This window comes from Phalacrocorax aristotelis, chromosome 9 (genome assembly GCF_949628215.1).
Source record: "Phalacrocorax aristotelis chromosome 9, bGulAri2.1, whole genome shotgun sequence".
In the NCBI taxonomy this organism is placed as follows: Eukaryota; Metazoa; Chordata; class Aves; order Suliformes; family Phalacrocoracidae; genus Phalacrocorax; species Phalacrocorax aristotelis.
The window spans coordinates 18,456,592-18,468,711 of NC_134284.1; the positions used below are offsets into that span (position 1 = coordinate 18,456,592).

Below are 12,120 nucleotides of genomic sequence, written 5' to 3' on the forward strand. Positions count from 1 at the left end.
CCAAGTTCAGATAAAAATCACTCTACATTTCTTGGAGCCAGGCCTTGTGTTAAAAAGTCCTCCCCAACAGTCTCAAAAGGAAAGAGCTCTGTGTGTAAATCACCATCGCAGACAGTATGAGCAGAATCACAAAACCAGGATCAAAATCCCTCAGTTATTTCTTTGCCTCTTTTCTATAAAGCATAAAAAGAATACATCCCTGAAGCACTGCAACAGGGCAGAAAAAGCACTGGAGTAGTTGAGGACTAATGCCAAATTTGAACCCCGTATAAAATCTCACACTGTAAATTAACTGTTCTACAAGACCAGACACAAAATTTTTTACAGAATGGAATGTTACAGACGTTACAGGAACTGGAAAACATTATTAAACTACATGCACATTTCTGTGTTCTAACGTTCAAGCTAATGATAACAAGTTTTCATGATTTGTTGGATTGCCTCCAGGATGTAAGGTTCAGAAACCTTAAGCTCCTTTTTCCCCACCCTACGCTGCACCTGTACTCTGCATCTTGCCGCAACACAGATGTCAAAAGACAGCAGAATAATACAAATGCAGGAATTGCCAGATTTCAGAAAGAAAGATGGTTTTTCAGCTCACCCTTTGGGAAGTGAAGGACGAGAAAGGATTGGAAAGCGTGGAAGGGAAAGAATGAGGGAAGATTTCTGAGAGCCCTCCTCAGGTGGAGAGTCCAGGGAGTCTCTAAAGACAAGGTATGTACAGATAAAGACAAAAAGATCTGAACTTAATACAGGCATGCATAAGACAGCTTTCAGCAGCAGGACCAGATGACAGGGAATCTCAGAGCACAGATAACCACAAGAGTTGTTTTGAGGACTTTACTTATTAATAAGACCATGTTGAAGTGGAAGTGTTAAAATAAGTAAACCTGGAGACTGGCACTCGATACAGAACTACAGAACTGACATTATTCAGACAGCAATGCACAAGTCCCACAAATGCATTACTTCTACCAATATTTCTTATCCTTCTCAAGAGGCAGCTAGGTTTACAAGCTTAGAGGCATGAGGTCTACTCTATTCCACATTAATGTTACTCTTCTAAAACAGATCAGTATTAAACACACTAGCAAGTCATCTGTGGTACAAAAATATTCCATTATCTTTCCACTGGCCTCAGCAAATTTTGGACCAACCCCTCCATAACTATCTTCTCATGTACAAAGGAGAGGAATAGAACATTTGGGAATCATGTTTTTTTATGACAGACTATTCACTGTGTCTAGTTCTCCGTTCTTCGACTGAAGTAACTTAACTGAAGGAAAGCTGTATCAGTGGAGTAGCTCAAATTCCAGCCCTTGATTTACAAGTTGGAGACCAGCCCATTTAAATTTAATTTGATGAATTGTATTAAATTTACTTTGCACTGGTGCTACTTGAGCTATACGGATTCCATGGATATCCCAAAGACCACATACCTCTTAGCTGTCAATCCAGCACATTTCAGGAGTGCTTTACATACACTTCCCGCCCTTTTAAAGGCTTCTAGAGTGTCCTTTCAGAGCAGTTCACCCAAACCCAGGCCAAAATCCCAGTGATTCCAGTAGCTCACAAACATTCTAGTAATAGTAGCCCCCAAAAGCAACTGAAGTCTGTCACAGCTCTGAGATGCAGCAGCGGGGGACAAACACTATTACTTTTGGTAAGATTTCAGTGTTTAATATTGTCCTCTGTTATAAAGCAGAATATGTTTGAGAAACTGGTGTTAAGTATTTTCTCAAAAAAAGATTAAGGAAAAAAAAAAAGCAAGTTGTCAATTACTACCATCTAAAAGGACAATAAAGACACCGCAGGTTATAAAAGATTTCACTTCCCAACGGAAGCTTCAAGGGCACCAAGAGTTCTGCTATTGTATTCTACTTACAGGCTGCATTTATTCAGTCTGTAAAATTTGTGTCTAGCCACACACATTCTCCACACATATTTTGCTGTTTCCATATCTTCCTGCCAAAACACAAAAACAAAATTTGCATATTAGGCCAAATATGCATACCCTTCACTTGCTTTCAGACAAGCCACTGAAATTTTCAAGATTAAATTAGCATTGACCAATTTCATTTTAATATAACTTCATTACTGTCACCAGTTTTCCCTAAAACCATAGTTTGTGGGCCTGAACTTGCAGTCTAGCCTAACAATTTTGTTAGATCTACGGAAGCAGAAGCCTTTTAATGAAGCCACTCTTATCAGCTATAACACTAACACAATTTACAATATATATATCATGCCACAAGATTATCAACAGCTGCCTTCTTGATAAAGGCAACTGGTAGATATTACATAAAATCAATTCTGCAAGAAACGCCGTGGCCCTTTCCAGCAAAGCTCTAACACGATGTTCATCTCTGATTTAGAAGTCAAAAAACATACTAGAAATTTTACTGGGATGGATGAAAATGTTTATGACCACCTGAACCAAACTTGCCGATGTACTCAACATAAAAGGTCACATTTTTAATGCCTTCCCATAGAAAGCTAGCCAGAGACAGCATTATTACTTTCAACTCACTCATACAGTTCAAAGTTGCTAAATATATAAAATGTAGTTTTTATCCTTTGAGTTAAATTAGCAGTCTTAATTAGTGTTTTTATTTACTGATGCCTTAGTGAAAAAATAAAAGTAAAAATCTACTCACAGTTTGGAATTGGATTGTCTCTTCTTTGTTTGCCAGCTCTAATGCAAAAAAGGATTTGTTGTGGGACATATTGGCAATATCATGCCACCTGCAGAAAAGAGACAGAACATGACTGACAAGCTTTGATTTTCAAACCATAGAAAATGCAACTGAAGAAAAGAACAACCACCACGAATATGGATAAATAAAAAGTTCATCAGTCTATATGAACAAGTGGCAGACCATCACTTCTATATCTATTAAATGACTGCTGAAAGGAAAATATGTGTGTAACTCTTTTGAAGATGCACTACATGTACAGTAATAAGTTTATTACTTGTCTTCCACTTGAAATTCTTTCAAGGTTTTTTTTTTTTAAATATCGAATTTATAATTTACTGATAAATAAATTTGTCTAATGTCCATACTGCTTGAAAGCAACAAATACATTATAGGAAAAAAAATCTAGACTAAACAAAGCCATTAAGGCATTATTATACATATTTTCTAGAACTTTTTTGCATATTGACAAATGAGAAGAAGTTAAATTGCAAGAAATATAATACCATATATTTATTCAACTTCTTGTTAAATATAAATGTAGTTAGATCCATTAGCATTATGTTAGTGTGAATAAAGCTGATCAGTGAATATCACTGATTTATTAAAAGAATATTCTGCAGTGCACAAACACAGGGAAAAAGCATGACCTACATACAGGACTCCCTCTAAAGGTATTTATACTGCTTCCGCTGACAGTGTTTTCTATAGCTACTCTCCATCATGTGTGAGGTAGAGAAATATTAATGGCCCCATTTTGGTGTAGAACAAAGACCCCTCATATTTAAGGCCTTGGTTCATAGGCATTTATGGACACAAATATGAAATTACTTGAACCAATCTGAAGCATAACCCAGCCTTTGTAAATTGTACCAGTGGGTCATTTTTCTATGCTTTTTTGCCACCCAAATACCATGATGTACCTATCCCCACTAGAACTGCCCATAGTCATACAACAAATAAGCAATAGAGTAGAAAACTGCATCCTGAAATTGGAATATGCATACTTTGATGCTCTCCAATGTGCAACTTTTTTCTTATGTTTACTGCATCCACAATTCTTTGGGAAATTATGTGAAATGCATGGACAAAGCTTTATTCCTCTCCCTGGTGTACTCGGAAAGTCAGATAGCGGAGCTGTGGTTGCTTCATTCCGCAAGAAAGCAGAGTAGGGCACTTCTACTGCTCTACACAACTAAAAAGAACTTGGCATCAGCTCTCCTATTACCAGCAGAGATAAAGATTTTTGTGAAGGGCAGTTAACAGTACTGAATTTATAAATTCTGTTAAACAAAACCACTAACAGAAAGAAGCACAGTTGCTACCTTCTCTAACCCCAAAAATTCACAAGTTCCAGTAACTGCTGGACCACAGGATTTCAAGAGTCTGCTCATATTCAGCCAAAAATTAAATTATAGAAGATTAAAGTTCACTAGGAATAAAGCCTTTCTTGCTCTTACAGTAACTACAGATTGCTAAGATTAATTTTTTAAAAAAAAAATCTTGATATGTTTTTTTTAAAATTTATTCCAAATTCTGTCCAAAGATGCTCAAGCAACCCCTCTTGAAGTCAATGGGAACCAGGCCATTTCACATGAAGACTGAATTTTAACTGTTAGGTAAGGTGGAGACACGCCTATGTCTACAATTTAACTATGAAAACATTAAATAATAAACTAAAACAATGTATGAATCCAAAATAATGAAACAAATGTTATCATGTGGATCTCCTCTGTTTCTTTTATATATAGCATATGAAAGGAACTCCTGGATAATTTTACAGTTGCATCTTTCTAAATAAATTGAGGTGCCCAATTCAGGACTTAAGATGTTCTATGTGCAGAGAATTGCTCCTTTTTGACTCAATAAACGTTTTGCAATGGAATGTATATTACATGTTCATCACTTGGAATTAATCTGGCTTAAAGAGATTCATCCTGCAGTCAATATGTTGAAAAATTCCCATGGACTTCAGTATTCACTGTAGCACAATGACTACAAAACTATATTCAGGTTTATCGAATTAATAAATACATACAATATCTAATAGCCATTCATGCTAGTGAGGAACACATATAAAATGAAGTGAACAAAGAGATTTTAAGAAAGAAAAATACTAACCTAAATACAACAGGAGGACGACCATTTTTGTGTTTCACAAAGATACCATCAAGACATGCTCCAATGAATATGTCACTTCCTTGGCTGTCCTGTAAGAAGTTGCAAAAGATTATGCAAATACAGAAAAAAGCCTTTGAAAGCAAAGTTACATGAGAAGTGACTACTTCTACAATTCTGTGGGAGGAAAGGGGTGGCGCGTTTTTTCATTTTTATTTATTTTTAGCAGGAAGAAACCCTATTTACATAGGCAAAAAAAGCATCTGAGACAAAGATCAAAGCCCTGTTTACCTTTGCAGGATAGGTCTCTTCACCATAGCCGTCCATTCTCTCTACTTCTTGCATGTATAACATTTCTGCATCAGGAGGAGTAAGGCCTCTACAAATGAAAACAACAACCAGCTAGCACTGTCAATAAGAAAATATCATCTTTGTTTTACTCTGACTGACACTGTCAAAGCTCGAAAAGCATCCCCAAGACATCCAGGCAACCATCAAATCATGATGTTTTAATCTGTACCAATGGCTGATATATTTGTCTCAGCCTTTACGCTTTGACTCTAGTAACTTCTTTCTCTCAAGCATCTCTAGGGGTAAATGGCGACAAAGACCAGTTAAAATTCTCATCTCTGCTAATGGAAGACAATTATCACATTCTTCCTCAAATCCATCATTGTCACCATATTTTCTCACTTTATCAGAATGATTATTGTGGCACATGTGTTCCAAGACCTGAATTTCTCCTATTGCAGTATACATGTTCAGGACCATCATGAAATTTGATGCTTCACATTTCAGGAAAGAATATTGTTTTCTAAATGCTGAGAGAGTTTTAACTGCAATGGTTTGAAAACATGAGGACAAGATCTGTAGGTAAAGATAATATTTTTTTCTAATTAGACCAACTGGCAAAGAGAGTTTTCTCACTGACTTGCAGTAGTGTCACAGAGATTAAAAGCTTGTTTTTCCCTACCTACCTCAGCTGATCTCATAAAAGACATTATCTCTACCTGCAATATCCTGTCGTGGTCATTCTTATGTCTCTCAATACTCTTTCAATCATCAATCTCTTTGTTTCTTCACTTTTCCCTAATGTCATGCAGATTAAGTTTTCTTTGCTGAACCTTAACCATGCAATCTTGTTATGAAAGCATTTCAAAGATAAATGGATTTGAAATTTTCAAACTGTTGTTTTAAAACAATACAGGAAGAAATAACAGTATTTCTCACATAGTCACAAACATTTTTCACTGATGAACTGACAGAGAACTTTCCTTTGTCTTGGACTACTGCATCTTAGCTACCTTTTATGTAAGATCATAAGCATTCTGGAACAGCAACTGTCTCTATGTTTCTACTGCCCTCAGCATCTGCCAGTGTTGTTTATCAAAAAACATCCTTACCGGGGTCACAACTTCACATTTAAAAGTTTCTGAAACGTTATAGAGGTGAAGTCACACTTTTTAACCATGTCCAGTATTCTTAATTTTCAAGCAGAATCCTTTTATTGATTTTAACATCATTCTGTTCGCTTTTCACTTTCATTCAGCAAAAGTTCTTGTAATTTTAATGTATCAGTCAAAAACTCATTTAAATGGGAGATAAAATTATTCCAACTGTCTTCTGAGATTCCCACTTCCTGAGCTACTGAGGCAATCACATAAAAATTAAGCAATAGAGAGTTTTAGAAATGTTACCTGTACTTCTGATGTAGCAAGGCAACTTTCTGTGTCGCTTCTTCCAATATTTTTTCTTCTTGTAGCCAACCCTTAAGGTAATATAGCATTTATAGAATAAAACAAAACAAAAAAAATCTACAAAATCAAATCCAAATGGTTATAGTTTCTTTAAACAAGTGAATCAACCCACCACTCCAATCTTGGAGCTTACATGCTGTAACATGCACACAAACAAAAACAGAAAGCACAAACTTTGTTTTGAAGTAGTTTTATTCACTTTCCGATCTCCACCCCAACCTTCTTTTCAGTGTAATATACAATAAAATTGAAAAGATCTTGCAACGTCTTTGAGACTGGATTGAGATATGATACCTTATATTACACAGAAACAAAGAAAACCTTTACTGAATTTGACAATCTGGGGAGCAGTAAGCTAGATGGATCATGGAGTCTTTAACAATGATTTGCATTTGCCAATCTAAAAGATTTAAATTTATCAATTTAAGAATTTGAATTTATCTATTTAAAGTGAGTACTTACCACTGGAAACAAAGCAAATCTTTGTAGAAACTCTTGAGATTCATACTGATCATAGTCTCCAAAATCAGCTAAAAAATAAAAAATTTCTTGGATTCCAACATTTGTAACAAAAACAAAAACAATACCCAATTAATTGCAGCAGGAAATCTCCAATGTATTGAACTATGATCTGAAAGTAACACAACGGAACAAACTAACCAGTAATGTTTATGATGAAGAAAAGTAAAAACACATCCCATCTTTCTACCTTGTTCAGAAGAATTTATAACAGTCCTTGTGGATAGGAAAGGAGACGAGACAATGAAACAATCAGGGTGTTGCTCCAAGTTCCTTAGTTCCTTGGGTTTTTACTTGTTTGGTTTTTTAATCACAGAATGGTTGAGGTTGGAAGGGGCCTCCAGATATCTAACCCTAAGCAGGGTCAGCTACAGCAGATTGTCTCAGAGCCTCTTCTGGTCAAGTTTTGAGTACAGAGTACAGAGACTTTACATCTCCTCTGGGCAACCTGTTCCAGTGTCTCACCACTCTCACAACAGAAAACTTTTATTACATTTAGATGAAGTTTCCTGCATTTCAATTTGTGCCCATTGCCTGAGAAGAGTCTGGCTCCAACTTCTTTACCCCCTCCTGTCCAATACCTAATTACTTGCAGTATAGCGCTGGCAGACTGCTTGAACTTGCAGCCGGACCCAAACACCGCACAGAGCAGCCGGACTACCCTTTGCTCTCAAGCCTTCTACAGCTCCCTGCACCCAGACATGCAGAACGTGGGACATAGAAGCCTTCCTAGACTCAGGGGCATGCTTAGAAGGGACTTGATAACAGTTTTGATTTTAAAAAGTTTTGATTTTACGTCATGCCAGAGGGAACTCCAAGGAATTTGCCTCTTTTTCTGTTTCCAGGAAAAAACTAGCCAATGTTTCAAAGAGGAGGAACAAAACAATCTAAATAGGGAAGGTTACGTACCAGTCTCACAGGAGAAACTGTGGAACAGCAGTCTGTACGGAATGGCTGCTCCCAAAAATATAAACACAATCCCCAAGTATACAGATCCTATTTACATTACCACAGATGCTCGTCCATATTAGTATAATTTTAGAGGTGTTTAGGAACCAAATCTGTATTAAGCATTAACAATTAACATGCAAGTTATTTATGATGAAAGGGGAGAACTTGCGACATGCTATACCACCACGGCACTTGAAATAAAGCAGTGGTTAGAATTAGCCTATTGTAATTATTTCAAATACAGATCATTCTTGAAACCAGTTCACTCAAAACAGCAAACAACTGCTTCTGTTTGTTCACCAGCTAAAATTAACTAACCTACCTGGTATAAGCTACTTCAGTCATTGGAGCACACAAATTTAGAACCTGCATTTTTTCTGAGTTGTGTTTTTCACTGCATTATCAACACATATAGTTTCTCTCTTATACAAGACTGAAAAAGGAATGTGAAACCTAAAAGGATAAATATTTTCCATCTGGAAAGAGGATTATATTGAAAGATTTCTGTAAACAACTCACTGAGCAGAGAGACTTTTACACTGTCCAAAGATATGAAAATAACAAAGCAAGGTTTTGTCAGTTGAAGACCATTAAATCCTGGCTTGGATTAAACAGATTCACTGTTATATAAACAAGGCACTAAAACACTTCACCCTACCCCAAACAATGACAACCACATTTTCAAAAAACATAATAATCATCTTTAATGTGATACTATCAACACATACAATTAAAAAAAAAAAAAAAAAAACAAAAAAACTTAAGTTGCACATACTGCCAATGACTTTAAGACCCTTTCAATCTTGGCAGATTTACAATTCCTGTTAGATATACTGGAGTGGCATTCATGGTGAAGAAATATACAAGCACAGTAAACAAAGCTGTTGCCATTAAAAACTTGTATTTTGAGAGATTTGAGATTGAACAAACATGTTAACAGGGAACACCAGACATGATCAGTGCAGACAGACTTAGGACTGGTGGTTCTCTGGTATACTCTATCCAATCTGGCCCCAGTTAGGAAAAACAAAGCAGCCATTTCCATACAGGTATCACAGAAATGGGTCTTCAGGAGCAATTTGAACATAGGAATTGTTAACAGTCACACACACTAACTTGAAATAATCTTAGGTGTTAGGATATTTGCTACTGTACATTCAGATTTGCTTATTTATTAGAACATGTCTTTCTCTCTTGTTACCATGTCAGAATAAAGAGTCTTCATTAACAGAAACAGATGAAAGGTCTGTTGATCTAAGCAGACAACTAAAGCCTTTGTCCCCAAAGGAACTCCAGTGTCTAATTCAAATCCAACTCCTGAAAATATGTGTTAGATACCCAGGTACACCTCTGAGGACTGCACAGAAATACCAGCAAGTTTGGGGCCACTCATCCCACTGTTCCCCCTCCTCAGCCCATGTGATGAAGTTCTAAGGAACAAGCCTTTCATAACTTACTGTATTGGGTGTTTGAGCAATAAATAGAAAACATGCAACAGAAAGTATATCACCAAAAGTTTCTAATGCAACATTAGCTAATTAGCACAATGGACATACTTACCCTGAACAGCTAAACCAGCCAGATGTATTGCTTGTTCCAGTGTGCAAGGAATGTTACCCTCCAAGATATCTTTCTTTAACTGCAAATAATACTGATACCTACATGGGAAAAAAAGAAAAAGCTAACATGGGCCACTTAACTTAAAGACAGCGCAGATGAACATGCCTGCATTTCCCATTCCTCTCTGCATTCCCCAGTTTGTGTGAAGGGTAGTCTTCCTCATCATTCGGACGCACTATTTCATGGTCTTTGTTAACTCCTCCCTTAGCTTTCACGTAACACTGCAGAATCAAATACTGCTACCTCTTAAAACAAAGAATGTCCACAATTTCTATTTCTATTTCCTTCATATTTTTATTTTTACCTCTTCCTTAATATTCTTACCTCCTCTTTACAATGTTCAGTACACTGCTGCTGTATTGCTGCGTTCTCTTCCAACAGATCTAACATTGCACATCCCCTCAATCACAACAGTGACTTTCATTTCTGCATTATAACTTCTGAATAAACTTTGTTCTCACTTTCAAGGCACAATTTTTTCCTTTTATTCTGGCCTTTTCCTGGGTCATCTCTTGTACATGCAACCACTACTAGCTGTACCATTTGTCCACAGTCTGAACCACTATTTTCTTGAATTCTTCTGTCCCTTTCAGCCATCTATGGAACACCCTATCTTGAGGCCCAAACACATCAAAACTCAAAAATGACATTATAGCTATACATACTTCGCCAAGAAGGGCATTTGTTTTCTATGAGTCTGGCTTTAAAAGCTTCATAACTTCCTCCTATTGTATATTAACTTGTATAGTAACTTTAATACTGAGCACATGGAAGTATGTGCTGCAATTCATTCAGTGATTAGAAAGGTCAGGTAACTCCGCAAAAATTTTTATCACACTAACAGACAGCTCTGTTCCTTCACTATTTAGCAGTCTGTTAAATACAGTGACATTTTATAAATACTGTTTAGACTCTTCTGGATCCTACTACAGAAAAGTGGTATGTCATATGACAGTAGATAACATCCTTACACAACACACGCCAAAACAGCTGGGACTAAACCCAGGCCTTGAAGAAAAGGAAAGGAAAAATCCACCGCATATCAAGGTATTTGGGGAAATAAATCTTCCCAGTCAAGCAGCAGAACTGCTATTAAAAGTAAACATACAGACAAAGAATCTTGACACTACCTCGTGATAGTACAAATACCATCTCTTTTGTCTATCACATTTCCATTTCCTGGTATACGTTAAACGTATAATTTGCTTAAACACACTCAATCTCATTTATATTGAAAAGGCATGAAAAAAAATCCAGAGATTTCTGAAACTAATCCAGACTCTCACTGTCATACATCAAAACAAGTACCATCCTGCAGGACTTGAGTATAAGTTTGGCACATAAACTCCTGCTTTCTACGTGGCAGTACACTGCAAAATTGCTGTGAAAGCTCCAGCATAAACATAGTGTTCTTTAAATAAATGCCAGAGAAGAATATTCAAGGTTTTTCAGGCAATTTAGCTATTCAATGCAACACCATGACATTTATTTTACTCTAATGCATCCTAGTACACCAACAAGCACAGAATCTGAACCAAAGCTTTATTAAAAAAAAAAAAAAAAAAGAAAAAAAAAGAATGAATTTTTAAGCCAGTAAAATTGCTGAGAAAAAGCCTGAAACTTCAGAGTTTTCAGAAAGAAAATAATTTTACAGAAGTTACACATAGAACAAAAACTAGAGCTACCAGGCACTGAGCAATACATTACAGCACCAGTATCTGCACCAGTACGCTTATCTCCCTGAAAAGCTTTCACACCACAATTAGTAGGAAAGGTCTCTAGCAAGGTGCTTTAGCACCAGAGTATATAAAGACAGTTTCATGTAACCACAGAATAAATCAAGCTGGAAAGGACCTCTGAGTGACCATCTGGTTAACCTTCCCACTCAAAGCAGGGCCAACTGGAAGTCACCAGGTTAAACAGGTTAATTAATGCAAGCAGATGTTTCTGAAATAACAAATATATGTTTGTAATCCAGTTACTGCTTTTGTACTCATTTGCCTGTTAAAAATAATAATTAAATCAGTATAACTATATACATTAAGACATTAGAGGCCAATGCATAGGCCCACAGGAATAATTGGCCAGATATATGCTCCATTTTACTTTTCCCCTGCAGTCATCATTATGTGATGTTCCCCAGATTCACAGCAGAAATGGAAATACAATATCAAAGCTAACATCCATCTTCATTGCCCAGCGACACACAAAAAAATTACAAATCAAGCTTAGCCTGTAGTTTGCCAATGTATTGTACTCAAAGTACAGAAAGGACGGAAAGGAAAATAAAGGAAAGCGTAGCTGAATCAAATCTGTGTGTACTTTGTGCAGGATGGACATCCCTGAAAGCAACATATGGCTCTTCAAAACAAACAAACAAAAAAAAAAAAAAAAAAGAGAGAAAGACAAACACGAAGGGACTAAAACAATTAAAAGTCTGATCATGCAAGTATGCCTAT

At 36.4% G+C, this 12,120-nt stretch overlaps 1 protein-coding gene across 6 annotated transcripts in view; it reads right to left on the bottom strand.

Moving 5' to 3' along the window:
* The window catches only part of PTPN21 (protein tyrosine phosphatase non-receptor type 21), a 44,971-nt gene that overhangs the window by 16,846 nt on the left and 16,005 nt on the right, over positions 1-12,120 (bottom strand). For 5 of the 6 annotated variants that reach the window (XM_075103668.1, XM_075103669.1, XM_075103670.1 and 2 more), the window contains 7 exons: positions 9,602-9,699; positions 7,034-7,101; positions 6,512-6,582; positions 5,106-5,193; positions 4,818-4,906; positions 2,658-2,745; positions 1,886-1,965 (listed from right to left, as the gene is read on the bottom strand). In XM_075103668.1, the coding sequence (XP_074959769.1) occupies positions 1,886-1,965; positions 2,658-2,745; positions 4,818-4,906; positions 5,106-5,193; positions 6,512-6,582; positions 7,034-7,101; positions 9,602-9,699 (582 nt within the window). Of the gene's footprint in view, positions 1-601; positions 704-1,885; positions 1,966-2,657; positions 2,746-4,817; positions 4,907-5,105; positions 5,194-6,511; positions 6,583-7,033; positions 7,102-9,601; positions 9,700-12,120 lie in introns of all 6 variants that reach the window. The other variant, XM_075103673.1, reaches the window with a different exon arrangement.